The 15869-nt window shown below is 39.5% G+C and overlaps 1 protein-coding gene across 1 annotated transcript in view; it reads left to right on the forward strand.

Moving 5' to 3' along the window:
- Positions 1 to 15869, forward strand: part of LOC124282601 — a 45349-nt gene that overhangs the window by 14852 nt on the left and 14628 nt on the right. The window contains 5 exon segments of the mRNA XM_046718623.1: positions 11667 to 11832; positions 12055 to 12124; positions 13184 to 13305; positions 14676 to 15370; positions 15372 to 15551. Of these exon segments, the coding sequence (XP_046574579.1) occupies positions 11675 to 11832; positions 12055 to 12124; positions 13184 to 13305; positions 14676 to 15370; positions 15372 to 15551 (1225 nt within the window). The 5' untranslated portion in view covers positions 11667 to 11674.

Here is a 15869-nt window from a genome sequence, read left to right on the forward strand (position 1 = left end):
TTACTTCAAAACATTTAATCAATTTTCATATTTGACTTACATCTTTAGACTGCTCACCACTGCATTACATGTTGAATGGCTTCTCAGTATTTGTAAGGCCCTACATTTAGAGGGCTTTGTTTCAGGGCTTAATATGTTCTTGTTGAACATGCCAATGATGGGGCTTTTCGACACAGTCGTGCCAGTTTGGAAGGAACTGTCACACCAGCTTCACAAGTGCTTTTTAGATTAGTCACATGACAAAACATTCAACACAGACATGCATGTTTTCTATTGTCTCATCCAATCTTTCTATTAGCCATCTGTTATCTCCATTCTATTATAATATATACCCTAAACCCATTCGCCAGCTTTCGCCCTAATTTTCTTATCATTAACTTTGCTAAGAATGTCTCTTGCTTTTGTGACTGATTGATAGGGTGGTTACTTTTTGTGTTGTGTCGTTTGAATGGTTCAAACTGAAGCTGCCATGACATATGGGCTCAGTGTATTAAGGCCTAAAAAAAAATGTTGTGGTTCCGATTTACCGGACTGACCCTTGAATTCTGGTGCCGACCCTATTTTTTTTAAGCAGAATGAATAAAATAACCTTTCAGATACCATTGTTTTTTTCCCCGGTACCAACATGTCTGTCATTCTGATAGAGAAAGTCGACATGCTGGCAACAAGCTTGATCGAATAAACAATTAAACATTGATAAATGTGTTTTCAGTTCGTACTTTACTTCTAAAAAAAGAAGAAGTAAAAAAAAAATTCCAACCTACCTACCCTAAACTTTTAAGAGGTGTAATCGGAACCATAACATTTTTTTATTTGGCCTAATGATACCTATCATAGCAGAGTGAAGTTATGATACTCTGAATAAACAAAGATGATCTGGTCCCTTCTGTAAATAGGTTACTATATCATTGGTTGCTTAATTCAGTACACAGGGTCAAGATAGTACTATTCAGTATATAGGATCATGTTTATTATTCTGTACATGGGATCATATTTGTATTATTCAGTACATAGGTGAGTGAGTGATGTTTTAAGCTGATTTTAGAAATATTCCAGCCATATCATTGCGGCGGACACCAGAAATGGGCTTCACACATTGTACCCATGTGGGGAATCGAACCTGCATTTACGGTGTAAAGAGCGAACCTTTAACCACTAGGCTTCCCAACTGCCCCCAGTACATAAGGATCATGTTTGTTTATTCAGTACACTGGATCAAACTTGCATTAATCAATGTACAGGATCATAGCTGCATCATTCAATATACTGTATTTGGTCATTCCTCCCTATGGAGATTCTATGAGATTCTTGATTCAACCTTTGGCCTTGCCATTATTGGCAGATAACAGGGTGCCGTTGTACAAAGCGATCTTAGCGTTAGGTGACCGTAACTCCCATACCTTAACATAGACTTAAGGTAGTCTTAGTGCTAGGTGACCGTAACTCCCATACCTTAACATAGACTTAAGGTAGTCTTAGCGTTAGGTGACCGTAACTCCCATACCTTAACATAGACTTAAGGTAGTCTTAGCGTTAGGTGACCATAACTCCCATACCTTAACATAGACTTAAGGTAGTCTTAGTGCTAAGGTGGCCGTAACTCCCATACCTTAACATAGACTTAAGGTAGTCTTAGCTTAGGTGACCGTAACTCCCATACCTTAACATAGACTTAAGGTAGTCTTAGTGCTAAGGTGGCCGTAACTCCCATACCTTAACATAGACTTAAGGTAGTCTTAGCGCTAAGGTGGCCGTAACTCCTATACCTTAACATAGACTTAAGGTAGTCTTAGTGCTAAGGTGGCCGTAACTCCCATACCTTAACATAGACTTAAGGTAGTCTTAGCACTAGGTGACTGCACGTCCCATACCTTAACATAGACTTAAGGTAGTCTTAGCACTAGGTGACTGTAACTCCCATACCTGAACATAGACTTAGGTAGTCTTAGCACTAAGGTGGCCATAACTCCCATACCTCAACATAGACTTAGGTAGTCTTAGCGCTAAGGTGGCCATAACTCCCATACCTTAACATAGACTTAAGGTAGTCTGAGTGCTAGGTGACCATAACTCCCATACCTTTATAACATAGACTTAAGGTAGTCTTAGCGTTAAGGTGTCCATAACTCCCATACCTTAACATAGACTTAAGGTAGTCTTAGCACTAAGGTGGCCATAACTCCCATACCTCAACATAGACTTAAGGTAGTCTTAGCGTTAAGGTTGTTTTGTACAACGGCACCCAGGTTTGACTCCTAGATGTGTGCCTCTTACAAGGTATTATTATCAAGCTTGGCCTGTTAACATTTCTCGGGTTCGATTCCCATACGGATGCAGCATGTGAAACTGGTCCTAGTGTCTTCAAGGTTAATACTGCCTGAACGTTGCCCAAAGTAAGGGAAAACCTTACTCCTTCAGTTGATTGCAATTGCTTGGCTTGGTTTGGTTGATTGTTTAACGCCGCACTCAGCAATATTCCAGCTGTATGGCAGCAGTCTGTAAACAATCGAGTCTGGACCAGACAATCCAGTGATCAACAGCATGAGCATCGATCTACACAACTGGGATACGGTGACATGTGTCAACCAAGTCAGCGAGCCAGACCACCCGATCCTGTTAGTCGCCTCTTACGATAAGCATGGGTTACTGAAGACCAATTCTAACCCGGATCTTCACGGTTATAACCTGTTAACAAACAACAACCAACTACATCACTATTTCCTCATCAGCTTTCTTCATTCAGACTGACCTTGTTCTATGTGACATTATACTGTACTCTCTCATTGACATGGATGTACTAGTTATCAGTGACATGCATCGACACGACCAGGAAGCAGTTATTGTAGGGAGGGACAAACATTACTAGGTTACGCCATTGTTTACAAGCTTTCGTTCATGTCAGTGTTCGTAAAGGTAATTTTCATTTTGCCGAAAAAGACTTGACACTCATGTATGTTATGTTTTATTTTTAAAACAACAACAGTGATGACATGTTGTTTGGGCTCTGTTTACCAAGTAGGGAATAACTCACATTTTCCAAGACTTGATAGATAGGTAGGTATGCAGGTAGGTAGATATTGAAACTGATTATGATCATTGACGCTATATCGCTTCTAATTTGGCTGAATCGTACACAGGCACAGGTTTGTGACAATGTTTTGTGTGGTATCCATGACAACAATTAGGGCAAGGGGCTAATGTGTCTGACGTATGACACCTGGTACTGACTGAGACAGTGATAGTGACATAACGATGTTTACATAACGATGTTTACATAACAATGTAGACATTAACCAGCCAGGTGTCAGTTTGAGGGATCAGGAAATTACTGAATCAAGGACTCAGGTGAGATACTGACAGACTTTATTTAGTACAAAGGAAAATGTCAAGGTTATCCATATCTGGACCATTAATGTCTCAGATGATTTACTACAAGCGTTGTTCTTGTCCATAGCACGATAAATGTCTCCTATTCTGATCATCACGCACATGGCAATGGACACCTTATTGCCACTAGACTAACAACTAGTCTCTGAAATGAACATATTTTACAGAAAAAAGCTCATAGTAGGGGGAAAAAAAATATTATGAAAAGGAGCCCTGAGACATTTTCTAGACTTGCGTGGGATTTCTTGGATATATTTGCTTCAGGGTCTGTATGACAGACTATATTGCCACCTGCCAAAGGTATGAAGTTTTCAATCTTGATATCAGTTTCTGCTGTACACATTTTAGGTATGAAAAGCATTTGTTCGTACAACAATTGAGATTTGAAAGGTCCTTGATAAAATATACCTTCCAAAAACTTTCCCAAGCTGATTTATGTAAAGTAACATTCAGTATCTTTGGACTCCCAAGTATGTTTCTCTTACATGTAGTTGCTATTCCATTTTTTTAAAATGCATTGCAGATTTATCGAAACTTTAAAATGAAAAAAGTTGAAAAGTTGATAAAAAATCAAATGAGAAAATTGCCAGCATTTTCGTTTCTCCAGATGTAACCATCTCACAAACTAACGGGTCATATAAGTTCAGTAAGAAAGACTTACAATCTTGTTGAACCAAGGTGGGTAGCCTAGTGGTTAAAGTGTTTGCTCGCCATGCTGAAGACCCGGGTTCGATTCCCCTCATGGGCACAATGTGTGAAGCCCATTTCTGGTATCTCTCTCTCTCCCCCACCCCCATGATATTGCTGGCATATTGCTAAAAGCAGCATAAAACTCACTCAGGTAAATTGGCTGACTACCATATTTGGATTTGCCTTTTGTTACATAACATTAACAATGTCTGCCCACAGATCAGCTGACATTTGTCAATATGAAATGAGGAAAACACATGGAAATCTGATCTTTTGCTTTTATCTCGTTCAGCTGTTGTATAGGATCAACATGTCATAGTTCTAAAGATAATATTTTTATTACGACATTCACCATACCAGATGTGCAGTTTCAGGATGAATTGGCCCTTAGTAACTTGACCCTTTCATGTTAATTTTTAAACTGTTGTTTTTGCTGTTTACAAATGTTCCAAGTAAAGATTACTGATATTTTAGTTTTGATGACAAGAATATAATCAGCATAACAACTGATACTGGCTTTACTGTGGGGAGTTTTTACTTCTTTCAGAACAGAAAGGGTGAGAAACAGATCTGGTCCTTCTTTCACGAAGCACTAAGGTGATCGTAAGTCACTAAGGTAACCTTAGTGCAATGTTAAAGAATGGGAGTTAAGGTTAACCTTAGTAAAGGTTCCTTTGTGAAAGGACCCCCTGAAATGCTCTAATTAAATTTAAACACATTATGATAGAAATGGACTATTGTAAGTGAATAAAATTAAAAGCGATATCTTGGTTCAACAAACCCCCACCGCCAGACTCCTTCCCTCACCCCCACACTCCTACCCCCACCCCCACCCCCACCCCCACCCCACCCAAAGGATATAGGCTAAACAATAACAGCCTATTCACCCATAGGTTTTTGGGGCTATTTGTACACATGTTGTGCCTGATGCCTCTGTCGAGCTATCTGTGGCTCAGATCACCCCACGTATCTATTAATATCCTTATTCACCTGTTTGAAAGAGTCTCAAGAGATAAGGTAACACCCACTAGGACTTACTCCGACTCGGTGTGGATGGACACAAGGGGAAGTGACACAGAATAACATTCGTACTGAAGGATGGTCACGTGATTTCTCTCTCCTGTGTGTAGGTACCAGTTTATTGACAATTTCTCATGTTTATGTTTTAGGATTCAAGTGACTGAACTACATTGTCAGTTTGATCTATGCATTATTGACAGTGTTGAGCTTGACACACCATGAGGCTATATCTGAGTGTGTGTACTGGTTAGCATGTATTTGGGGATCTTGTTTCATGAGTCAGGGCTGGGTCCCTGAGACAGAATTGCTGTTATACTCCGCCTAATTTTGTAAGTTGATATGCCACAGGGAATATGATCCTTGTTTATCTCAAGACAAATATCTGATCTCGCAAGTCTACTTTGAATACGTCACTGAATACACTGTACAGGAAGTAGACTTACTATTAGTCCCTGAAATGAAAGATTTATGGTTACATTGTCTGAAGAAATGTTGAATCACAAAAGTATTGTAGACTCAGCAAAGCTTGTGATTGTTTGGATATTTTCCTGTATGAAAAAATTGACAGGGTGAAGTTTACATTTACAACTTGATTTTTATGAAACATTCAGCTGGTAATTAGTTTACACAATGTAGGAAATATAACTTGAACGTGTAGGGCTCCTTGTCATGTCCCTTCTTTCAAAATGATTTCAGAGTGTTAGATAGATTATTTAGCTGAAAAGCCTCTTTTTGTTTCAAATTTTATGAGAGTAAATTAGAACCAGTATGTCAGCTCAAGTTCCTGGCATTCTGGCAGCAAGTGAGTCATCTTACATTAACCCATCAGGGTTTTACATAGCCTTGTAAAATTTTCATGACTCATCACATATTTTTTGGTCTTTTTCTAAATTTTGGAGTACTGATTTTTTTTACAATAATACAGCTTTGTCATTCCATTTTATGAAAATTATTTCATTGCTATTTTTTAATTTTTAAAATAAGTAAATTTGCTGTATTTTTAACAACCTGAATTTAGTCTGAATTAAGATTTCCTAGATAACTTTCTTGTATCAAATGACCTGTATCACTGACTTTTGTCAGGAAACATTTGCTTTCAACTACACTGTACCTCCATATAGCTGGAATATTGCTGAGTGTGGCATAAAACTAAACTCACTCACTCAACTGCACTGTAATATTGGTTTTAAAAAGTGTAAAATGTGCACTCATTCACCCACCCATTCACTCACTCACTCACTCATGATAACCATCACTGTTAAGATATTGACTGGAAAAAGTTTTCAAATACTCCTGGCCCCAGGAAACAATTGTTGTCTATAGCCATAGTAATAATTCCCTCAAACATTTAAAACATAATACTCTTGAAAAATGTCACCCAAAATTTCCACCAGAAAGGGTCTGATAGATGAAACAGGCGTGTGCTTAACTGGTTGTTCATTGATGGAGATTTGTTGCTTTCCTGCCTCCTGAAGGATTGTCATTGTTCCTGAGAGGATGTACTTGTGACATAAATAGACGTCAAGTTGATATGCTTATTAGTTAAAGTGGTCATTGCGCAGTTTATATCCTGTGTTGCCAGTCATCATCTGTTCATCTGGCTGTAGGAGATACACATCAACACAATCAGACCATAGCTGGTCTTCTTGTGGAAAGTTTATGTGTGTGTAAGTGTGTATGTTTACTTTCTAACCCTTAAAGCTACATTAGGCCAGACCAATTTTATTTCTTGTTTTACGGTTCCACTGGTCGTATTTTTTCAAGAATAAGAAATAAAATAGAAATTAATTTTCCTTGCTCAAAAAATACAATCCTAATGTTTGTATTGGCAAAAAATGTAATCTTACAAAAAAATGTTTTTTAGATTGTTTTATGCCTCATATACACTTAATAAATTGCCAAAAGTAAAATACTTTTGTTATTGAAAAGGATTATTACTTTGACTGGTAATTGGTTTGGCTTTAGGATTGAAAGTCAAATACCCTGCATATGTTTTGGAAAATAGTGTCATTGTCATCGTTTTGTGATTTTATTTGATTTAAGTATTCTGTTACAGAATGTGACCCCGGTACTTCATAATTGTTTCACAAATCAATGAAAATATTCGAATATTTGTTACATTGAGCCAAACTACACACATGAGATTTTAAGGACAGTTCTTTAAGTTAATATCATACTCTATTTTCAGTGAGAATGTGATTCTTCTCAGATTGTTTTAGTAAGGATCACTTGTCACAGGTGCTGAAATAATGTACCACTGACATGTAAAACAGGTCTAGTTGATATTATAAGTTTGTGTTCATTGTGAAAAATCTCCATTGGCTCCCAATCAAATTCAGAATCCAATACAAAGTATTGCTTCTTGTTTTTAAATGCGTCCATGGACTGGCTCCAGGGTATCTTTCACAACTTGTAAAAACCTATGTGCCAACCCAATCTCTTCGCTCCAGTGACCAATCTCTTCTGAAAATTCAATGTACAAGAACAAAGTCTTTTGGTGACCGAGCATTCTCTTCAAATGGTGCAAAACTCTGGAAAAATCTACTACAAGAACTTCGATCACTGACTGAACTTGCATCTTTCAAAAGCCAGTTAAAGACTCATCTTTTTACTAAAGCTTACCTTTAGCTCCAGCGTGGACTCAGAGCGCCTTTGGGCGATTACATCGGATTCTGGCGCTATAGAAGTATTTGTATGTATGTATGTATGTATGTATAGTGAAGTGTTCAATTGACGAGACATGTTGTACATGACTGTATTTTAATGGTGCCTTTGTAATTGTAATTCTTCAGAGCTAGCTTTCAAAATCCTGTACAAATAAACTGCATAAGCTTAACTCAATAACTGAGGTATATGGAGCTAAACCAAGGCATATGGTTACCTGGAGTTTTCTTAGGCTTAGCCTTGTGGTTAAGTGGTATAATGTGTGAAGCCCATTTCTGGTGTCTCCTGTTGTGATATTTCTGTTTCATTTGCTAAAAGTGGCGTAAAACAAAACTCACTCACTCTTAGGCCTATGATAAATGAATGATAGCGCTCGATTATTAAGGAACTATGATATGATATTCAACATGTGGTCATCAGATATCAGCCTGATTGTGAGATATTGTTGATAATGTACTACTGGCATTAAGTTTTCCTTTTGTTTTAAATGTAATATGAAAAATCAATGGAAATGTCAATAAACCATGAGGACCATGAGGAAATCTGTTGTGTGGGAAGTATTTTAATGTCAAAGATCAGTGTTGATTTAGCAGATGCTATTGAGGAAGTAGTGATCATTTGAAAACATAAGAAGCACACAAGTACTACTACTGTCATCACTGTTAATGAAACACCCATTGTAAGTACAGTCTACTTATTATGATATGGGTTAGTGAGTGGGTCCAGTTTCATCCTACTTTGAATAGCACTGGAAGTATTAATCAGGCGGCACAGATTGTACTACAATGCGAGAAGGAGTTTCCAAATTTTGCTAGCCAGTCAGGCTAAGCTATGTCTGAAAGTTACTAGCCCACAAAATAATTCATTAGCCCGAAATTTGAATGTAGACATGGGTTTCATCAAAAAGCTGCTAATATGATGAACATTTTTATCAGGCCATAATTTTGCATGATTTAAAAGTGTATTAAGTTAACAAGTTGGTGAGAGTGATATATTTACAAAATGACCCCATGAAAGTCGGGCAGTTGACTGTGGAGATTTACTGCCCCGACTTGATTTTACTAGCCAGGGGCTAGTGGACCAGTGGCTATTTGCACACTGTACTACTGTCAAATTTGTTTGTTAATGAATCACCCTTTGTGCATGTTATACCTACAGTCTGCTTTTGTGAATTAGTATTGAAGTTATTTTATCATCGCCATGCTTTATGTCGGGGGGAAAAGCCTGAAGTACTATATTTTGCTACTTATGTAGAAACCGCCTCCGTGGTGTAGTGGTTAGAGCATCTGCCCGGAGAGCGGAAGGTCGCGGGTTCGATCCCCGACCGCGTCATACCAAAAGACGTTAAAATATGGTACTTGTTGGTCCCTGCCTGGCGTTCGGCATTAATGGGTACAACAAGGACTGGTCGGCTCGGAGTCGGTATAATGTGTCTGAGTGGGGTATTCATGCTTCACTGCGGCATGGTATCTCAGTGGTCTAGCACTATAAAACCAGCTTCAGTCTGGGCTAGTACAAGCAGCCGCACATACACATGCATGCACTTCGTCATATGAGCGAAATATTCTCAAGCACGACGATAAACCCAATTTCACCTCACCTCACCTCACTTATGTAGAATACACATGACCATGGGTATGGTGTCAAAAATTAAGACTGATGACGTAGGCCACTGCAGAATTTGAACCACAAATAACTGAATCCTGGCAAGGCTAAGGGAGGCAACTCATCACATGGATTGCCAGTGGTATTTCGAGAGTACTTTTAAGTATTTTTCATTGTCATCATCATGTCCTTATTGTGAATTGTCTTATCTGTTTTGCAGATGTTCACTTCAAATTCTTTAAAAAATTACATTACAATTTGAAAATAAGACCAAATAAAGACTAACATGATGTTAGTTTAATTGTTTTCAAGGTAGCTTCACATACAGGCAAATAGGCAGGAGAGGTTTAATGATACAGTGTGGTTCACGATACGATACGTATCCCCATACTATGGGGTATTATGATACATGTATCGTGTTACAGTACTTTTATATCTTTTTGATAGTCTCTCTTTTTGCTGGTGAGTCAAAGCCCTTTGTTTTTAAATTTGAGTGATCACAAATGTGATATTGTAGGGCAGAAACACAGAGGCTGTGGGAACTGTGAAATTTGTGTGTATAACGGTAATAATTCACAGCAAACTGCAGAAATATTAGAGAAACACTTTAGCTAGTGATGAACGTTTTCCATTATTATTCACATTTTTGCACTAATTCAACTTATAATGTACCATAGATAGATAGATAGATAGATAGATAGATAGATAGATAGATAGATAGATAGATAGATATAGGGGTTGTAGGTCAATGTATTGTATCTTTGGCTTTGTTTCGGATAGGGGCGGTGGGGTAGCCTAGTGGTTAATGCGTTGGCTCCTCACGCTGAAGACCTGGGTTCGAATCCCCACATGGGTACAATGTGTGAAGCTCATTTCTGGTGTCCCCCGCCGTGATGTTGCTGGAATATTGCTAAAAGCAGCGTAAAACTAAACTCAGTCAGTCAGTCAGTTGTTTCGGATACAGTAGTATATGGTTACACCACAAATGAGCAGTGTCAATAAGTTTCAGGTAGCATGTAAGCCTTGCTTAGCCACATGGGCTCAAACTGAAGGTGGAGCTTGTCATTGTATGTTTCATGAATGTAATATAGATCCGACAGTTTCAGCCTTGACCATGGCACTTTCAGTTTAAATTGTGACATGACACAAACTCTTGTGGCTCTGACTGACTGACTGACTGAGTTTGGTTTTACTCCGCTTTTAGCAATATTCCAGCAATATCCCAGCAATATCACGGCGGGGGACACCAGAAATGGGCTTCACTCATTGTACCCACTTGTGGCTCTGTGTCTTACTGTATTCATGATACTGAAGTAATGATCAATTATCCAGCATTGTCCATCATGCTTCAGATAGATCTGCTTCTTGAAAGACTTATGATTTGAGCTTAGAGACAGCCATAGACATGAGAGAGACAAAGTGAAAGTAATTAGCGCCAAGTGCTTCAGGCAGCTTCAGGCAGCTTCTGGCAAACCAATTAACAATCAGGATAACTCTGTTAGACATCACATTATAGCCATTATACGTCATGTTATGGATTGAAAATGTTATTTAGGAATACTGTATTTGGTCACAGTATGGGTGATAGATTTTGAAAGCCACACTGTTTAATTCATATATACTGGTATATTTAATCCATTGTCTAGAACTCCTTTGATGTTCAACTAGCCATAGGGATCATGCTAGATTTGGTCATTAGTACATGGTAAAGATTTTCTGCCTACAGGTATTGGACAAGGGTTGTTTGTGAAGTCAGCAAACAGTATGAAGTATCTCCTTTTGGCACTATGTGCCAATTCCTATCTTCCCAGCATCAAGCCTCAGACTCCCTTACACACCAAAGGCTATCTGGGATTAAGTCTGGCTGTTTGCAAAACTTTTCCAGTTTGTGAAGGAAATGTCTTAATCAGATAAATGTATAGTAAATATTTTCTTTGGTATCATAAAAATATTATGCATTTGTGCAAAGGACTAAATTTTGTTTTCAAGTCAGTAAAAGGCCATTGGAGTCATTCTGAGTATTTCCTAATCTGAATCTGAGGAGTGGATATCTTCCATAGTCAAGAGGCTATGCATCACAGTTCCTGGATAAATAAATCCTGTGTAAACGTGCTTGGCTTTTCAAAATTATTGTAAGTATATTTTTACATCATGTTCCAGAACTGTTTATGCATCAATGTTTTGGGTTTCTGAAAGATATGGTATCATTTCTTATAATTGCTGAATGTGAAAACAAGTATTTGTTTGCTTCATAAAACATTGTTTGTTGTCCAATTATTCAAATCTTTGTTTTGTTTCAGAGAAAACCATGGATGACCTGTCCAATCCCAGCATTCCCTGGCAGAGGAAGTTGCTCAGTCTAGCAGAGGAAACAGACACACTAGCACTTCCTGTTGCAGTGACTGTTGGGATAGCAGCCACAGTCTCCATCATAATAGTTGTGGCCATGTGCATCTGTGGAGATGCGTAAGTATTACAGTACAAGCAGCAAGAATATTACACTATTTTACACAAAATGAACATTGCCAGCAATGCTGAAATATTTTGTTACCAGACCAGCTGAGTGAATCTAAACTTCATATTCTGTTCATCTAGTACACCTCTTTTTTGTTTAAGTATCAGCCATTTGTGCTTGGTTGTTCCTAACTTTTTACCTTGGTGAATACTGTATTTGCTTCAACCTTTCAGAGAGGTCCCTGAGCTCAAGGAGATCAAGCCAAGGAAAGGACCAAGTTCAATGAGCCTGGCAAACTCTGCTGTAAGTTGTAACGCTATCATACATGGATATTTGGGCACAGCTGCCTCAAGTCACTGTGGAGAGTTGTGTCCCTTAGGCAAGCCTTAAAACCTTTGGGACCGCCTCCGTGGTGTAGTGGTTAGAGCGTCCGCCCGGAGAGCGGAAGGTCGCGGGTTCGATCCCCGACCGCGTCATACCAAAAGACGTTAAAATATGGTACTTGTTGGTCCCTGCCTGGCGCTCGGCATTAATGGGTACAACAAGGACTGGTCGCCTCAGAGTCAGTATAATGTATCTGAGTGGGGTATTCATGCTTCACTGCGGCATGGTATCTCAGTGGGCTAGCACTAGAAACAAACCAGCTTCAGTCTGGGCTAGTACAAGCAGCCGCACATACACATACAAACGCATGCACGTCGTCATATGAGCGAAATATTCTCAAGCACGACGTTAAACCCAATTTCACCTCACCTCACCTTAAAACCTTTGGGGGTTTGAATCCTGTTTCTTCAAACTGTAAATTTCTTAAGACCTGCATCACTTCCGGCTTTCCATCCACATAAGGCAAACTACTTGTGATAAAACTGGGGCTGTCATCAAAGCTTTTGTATTTACACCCAGCTCCCTCCTTCACTCACGAAACCCTTATCAATCAATCAATCATTGGATAAGTGCTTGACATGAAGCAGCTTCGAATGGCGATGTCACCGTGCACAGCTGATCAGAGCAGCTGATATGTACAGATGCTGCTGTTATTGAAGTGTCATGACAGAGAACTAGTTGATGTAAGCACTCTTCTTCAGAAGGAGAATGTAATATTTTTCAAACAGTCTGCAGAACATGTTTTGGATTATTTCAGTAACACTACATTATTTCAGGTCCTGTTAATCTGAATGGGAACAGTAAATCTGTAATGGTGATTTGTTAATACAGAATCACGCTTTCTTAAAGGTTTTATCACTAACATCTTGATATGTACGAAGGAAGTGACTACAGTGATTTGTTAATTTGGTATTCCTTGTTCTGAATGTTTCCCTATGGATGGTTTGACAGGGTTTACCAGAGTTTCTCTCACTGCAGGCCCCAGTACAGACGGCCTCGGTGAAACTGGAGGTGGGTCCTGAGGTGCAGGTGCCAGACTCACCCAATGCCAGGCCAGAAAATGGCTTGTCCTCTAACAGACATAGTGGGGCCCCATCAAGGTTGGTGGTTCTCTTTAAATCAAACATGCTAATGTCATGATTTGTAGAAACATGAAACATGCTTAGGTGTCATTCAGCAACATGTTATAGTTGCAAATGTCAGAATACTTTCCCCCGGGGCGGTGAGGTAGCCTAGTGGTTAAAGCATTGGCTCGTCACGCCGAAGACCCGGGTTCGAATCCCCACATGGGTACATTGTGTGAAGCCCATTTCTGGTGTCCCCCGCCGTGATTTTGCTGGAATATTGCTAAAAGTGGCGTAAAACCAAACTCAGTCAGTCAGTCAGAATACTTTCACAGTTCAAACTGTTCAACACATCGGGCGGTGGGGTAGCCTAGTGGTTAAAGCGTTGGCTCGTCACGCCGAAGACCCGGGTTCGATTCCCCACATGGGCACAATGTGTTAAGCCCATTTCTGGTGTCCCCCGCCGTGATATTGCTGGAATATTGCTAAAAGCGGCGGCGTAAAACTAAACTCAGTCAGTCAGTCAGTTCAACACATCATAGTTCCTGATTCATCATCAGTTTGCAGCATACTAGTGTTCGTGGTTTGAGGGTGACACCTGAACTGTGTCACTTGGGATTTGCTAACTGACTTGCTGTGATTTAACTTCAATGCTCTTCAAAACAATGTTGAACTCAACTCTTAGTGATAATTTCACAATCTTCTATACACTATTGTGTTTCAATCATATGTACATAGTTTTAGTGAGTTTAATTTTACGCCACACTATTCCTGCTATATGGCGGCATATAGACATAATGCATGCTAGTGTTATTTCTAATAACTGATGATTCAAACGAAGTTCTGTTTCCAGAAAGAGAAGCCAGTGAAGCCTCAGTCAGATTACAATGGAAATGTCTCTCATTAGACTAGACCAGATAAAAAATATACAAATAATTGCCTTAGCTTTTTGAAATAGAAGTCTCACAACTACAGGAGATATAGTCTGGCAGAATGTTGACATGACCTTGCAATTTAGGTCCCACAATAGTTTTTGCATGATTTCATTCCCTCAGACACTCAGATGAATAAACTATCGGATGCCACCTTGGCACCCTTGAGGGTTTTGAATTTTTTAATTTATTTATTTTTAAATTACCCTCTTTTGATAATAGTAGAAGATAATGTCTTTCAGTGGCATTTAGAAGTTGTACATTGATGTCCAAGATATTTTTATGGATTAAACTTCTTTTTAATTTCCCTCACGACGAATGGTCTCGAAACGTCGTGAAGGAAATTAAAAAGAAGTTTAATCCAGAAAAAATATCTTGGACATAGTAAAAGATAGTTAACACAAAACCTAAGAAGTATTGTAAATGAACTGAACTCTGTCACTGCTGTAATAATGCTTCTCATTTCACTCCCAGGAGCAGCCAGATCAGTGTGGGATCTGGTCAAGCCCGGCCTCCAAGTCTCCGCGAGCTCCCAGAGCTTCCAGTTGGAGACATTGGTCGACCCTTATCAGGGGTTGAAAACGGTGTCCCTCATTGCATCACTGAAGATGATGATGACTATGATCATTTGGGCAAGGAGAGACAGCCTGGGAGAAGCAGGGCTAATTATGACCATATCAAAATCGACTCTCCAAACGGAGCGGTTGTAAGTGACATGCCTGTTGAGAATGAAACTCCCTCAGGAGAGAACTACTATGCTCAGTTACGTGATCGAAACTACGAAACTGTCACCGAAGTTAAACGAAGAGTTGTGGATCCTTATGATCAAGTGAACGTATGTGACGATCCGTACTCCGGTTTAAAGGATGATCCTTATGCAAAGGTCAAAGATGATCCTTATGAAAAGGTCAAGGATGATGACACATATGCAAAGGTCAAGGACAATGATGTATCAAATCAAATTCATGTAACAAACATTACTGTGGGAGGAAGTGAAATTGACCCCTATTCAACATTAGGCGAAGAAATGGAGGTCAACGCCATGGATGCAAGGTCATCCCGATCCAGTATTAACCTTGAAGCTGGATCACGTTCGTCTGCTGCCAACATTGTGAACTTAGAAGATGTTTCACAGGGGGGCATTAGGTCCCCATCTCCCAGAACCAAATGATGACTATGCTGTGGTGAACAAACCCAGAAATGCTTCTGCTTCCAATGAAGTGCAGCCTCCTGAGGAAGTTGACCCCTACGTGATCCCCCCCCCCGAACCACCCCGAGCTTACACAGTAGACGAAGCTGCTGCACAACCATCCCTAGTGGGAGCTGTTGGTGGAGGGGCCTCCAGACAGGGTAGGGATTACATTGATTCTCATGAGTAACAACTTTACTAGTCAGAGTAGGCCCAGGAACCTAGTGTTTGTCGTTTGTGTTGTTAGAGAGCTGCCAGACAGGGTAGGGTTTACATTGATTCTCTGAAATAAAAACTTTACAATTTGGAGAGATTCATTCAGAATAGGCACAGGTACCGAGTGCTTGTCGTTGGTGTTGTTGGAGAGCCTTCAGGAAGTACATTGATTCTCTGAAATAAAAACATTACTTGCTGGAATGATTTAGTCAGAATTGGTCCACAGTCCTTCATGTTTGTCATTGGTGTTGTTGGAAGACCAG

The sequence above is a fragment of the Haliotis rubra genome, unplaced genomic scaffold, assembly GCF_003918875.1.
Source record: "Haliotis rubra isolate DU_JTF1 unplaced genomic scaffold, ASM391887v1 Scf30, whole genome shotgun sequence".
NCBI classification, from domain to species: Eukaryota; Metazoa; Mollusca; class Gastropoda; order Lepetellida; family Haliotidae; genus Haliotis; species Haliotis rubra.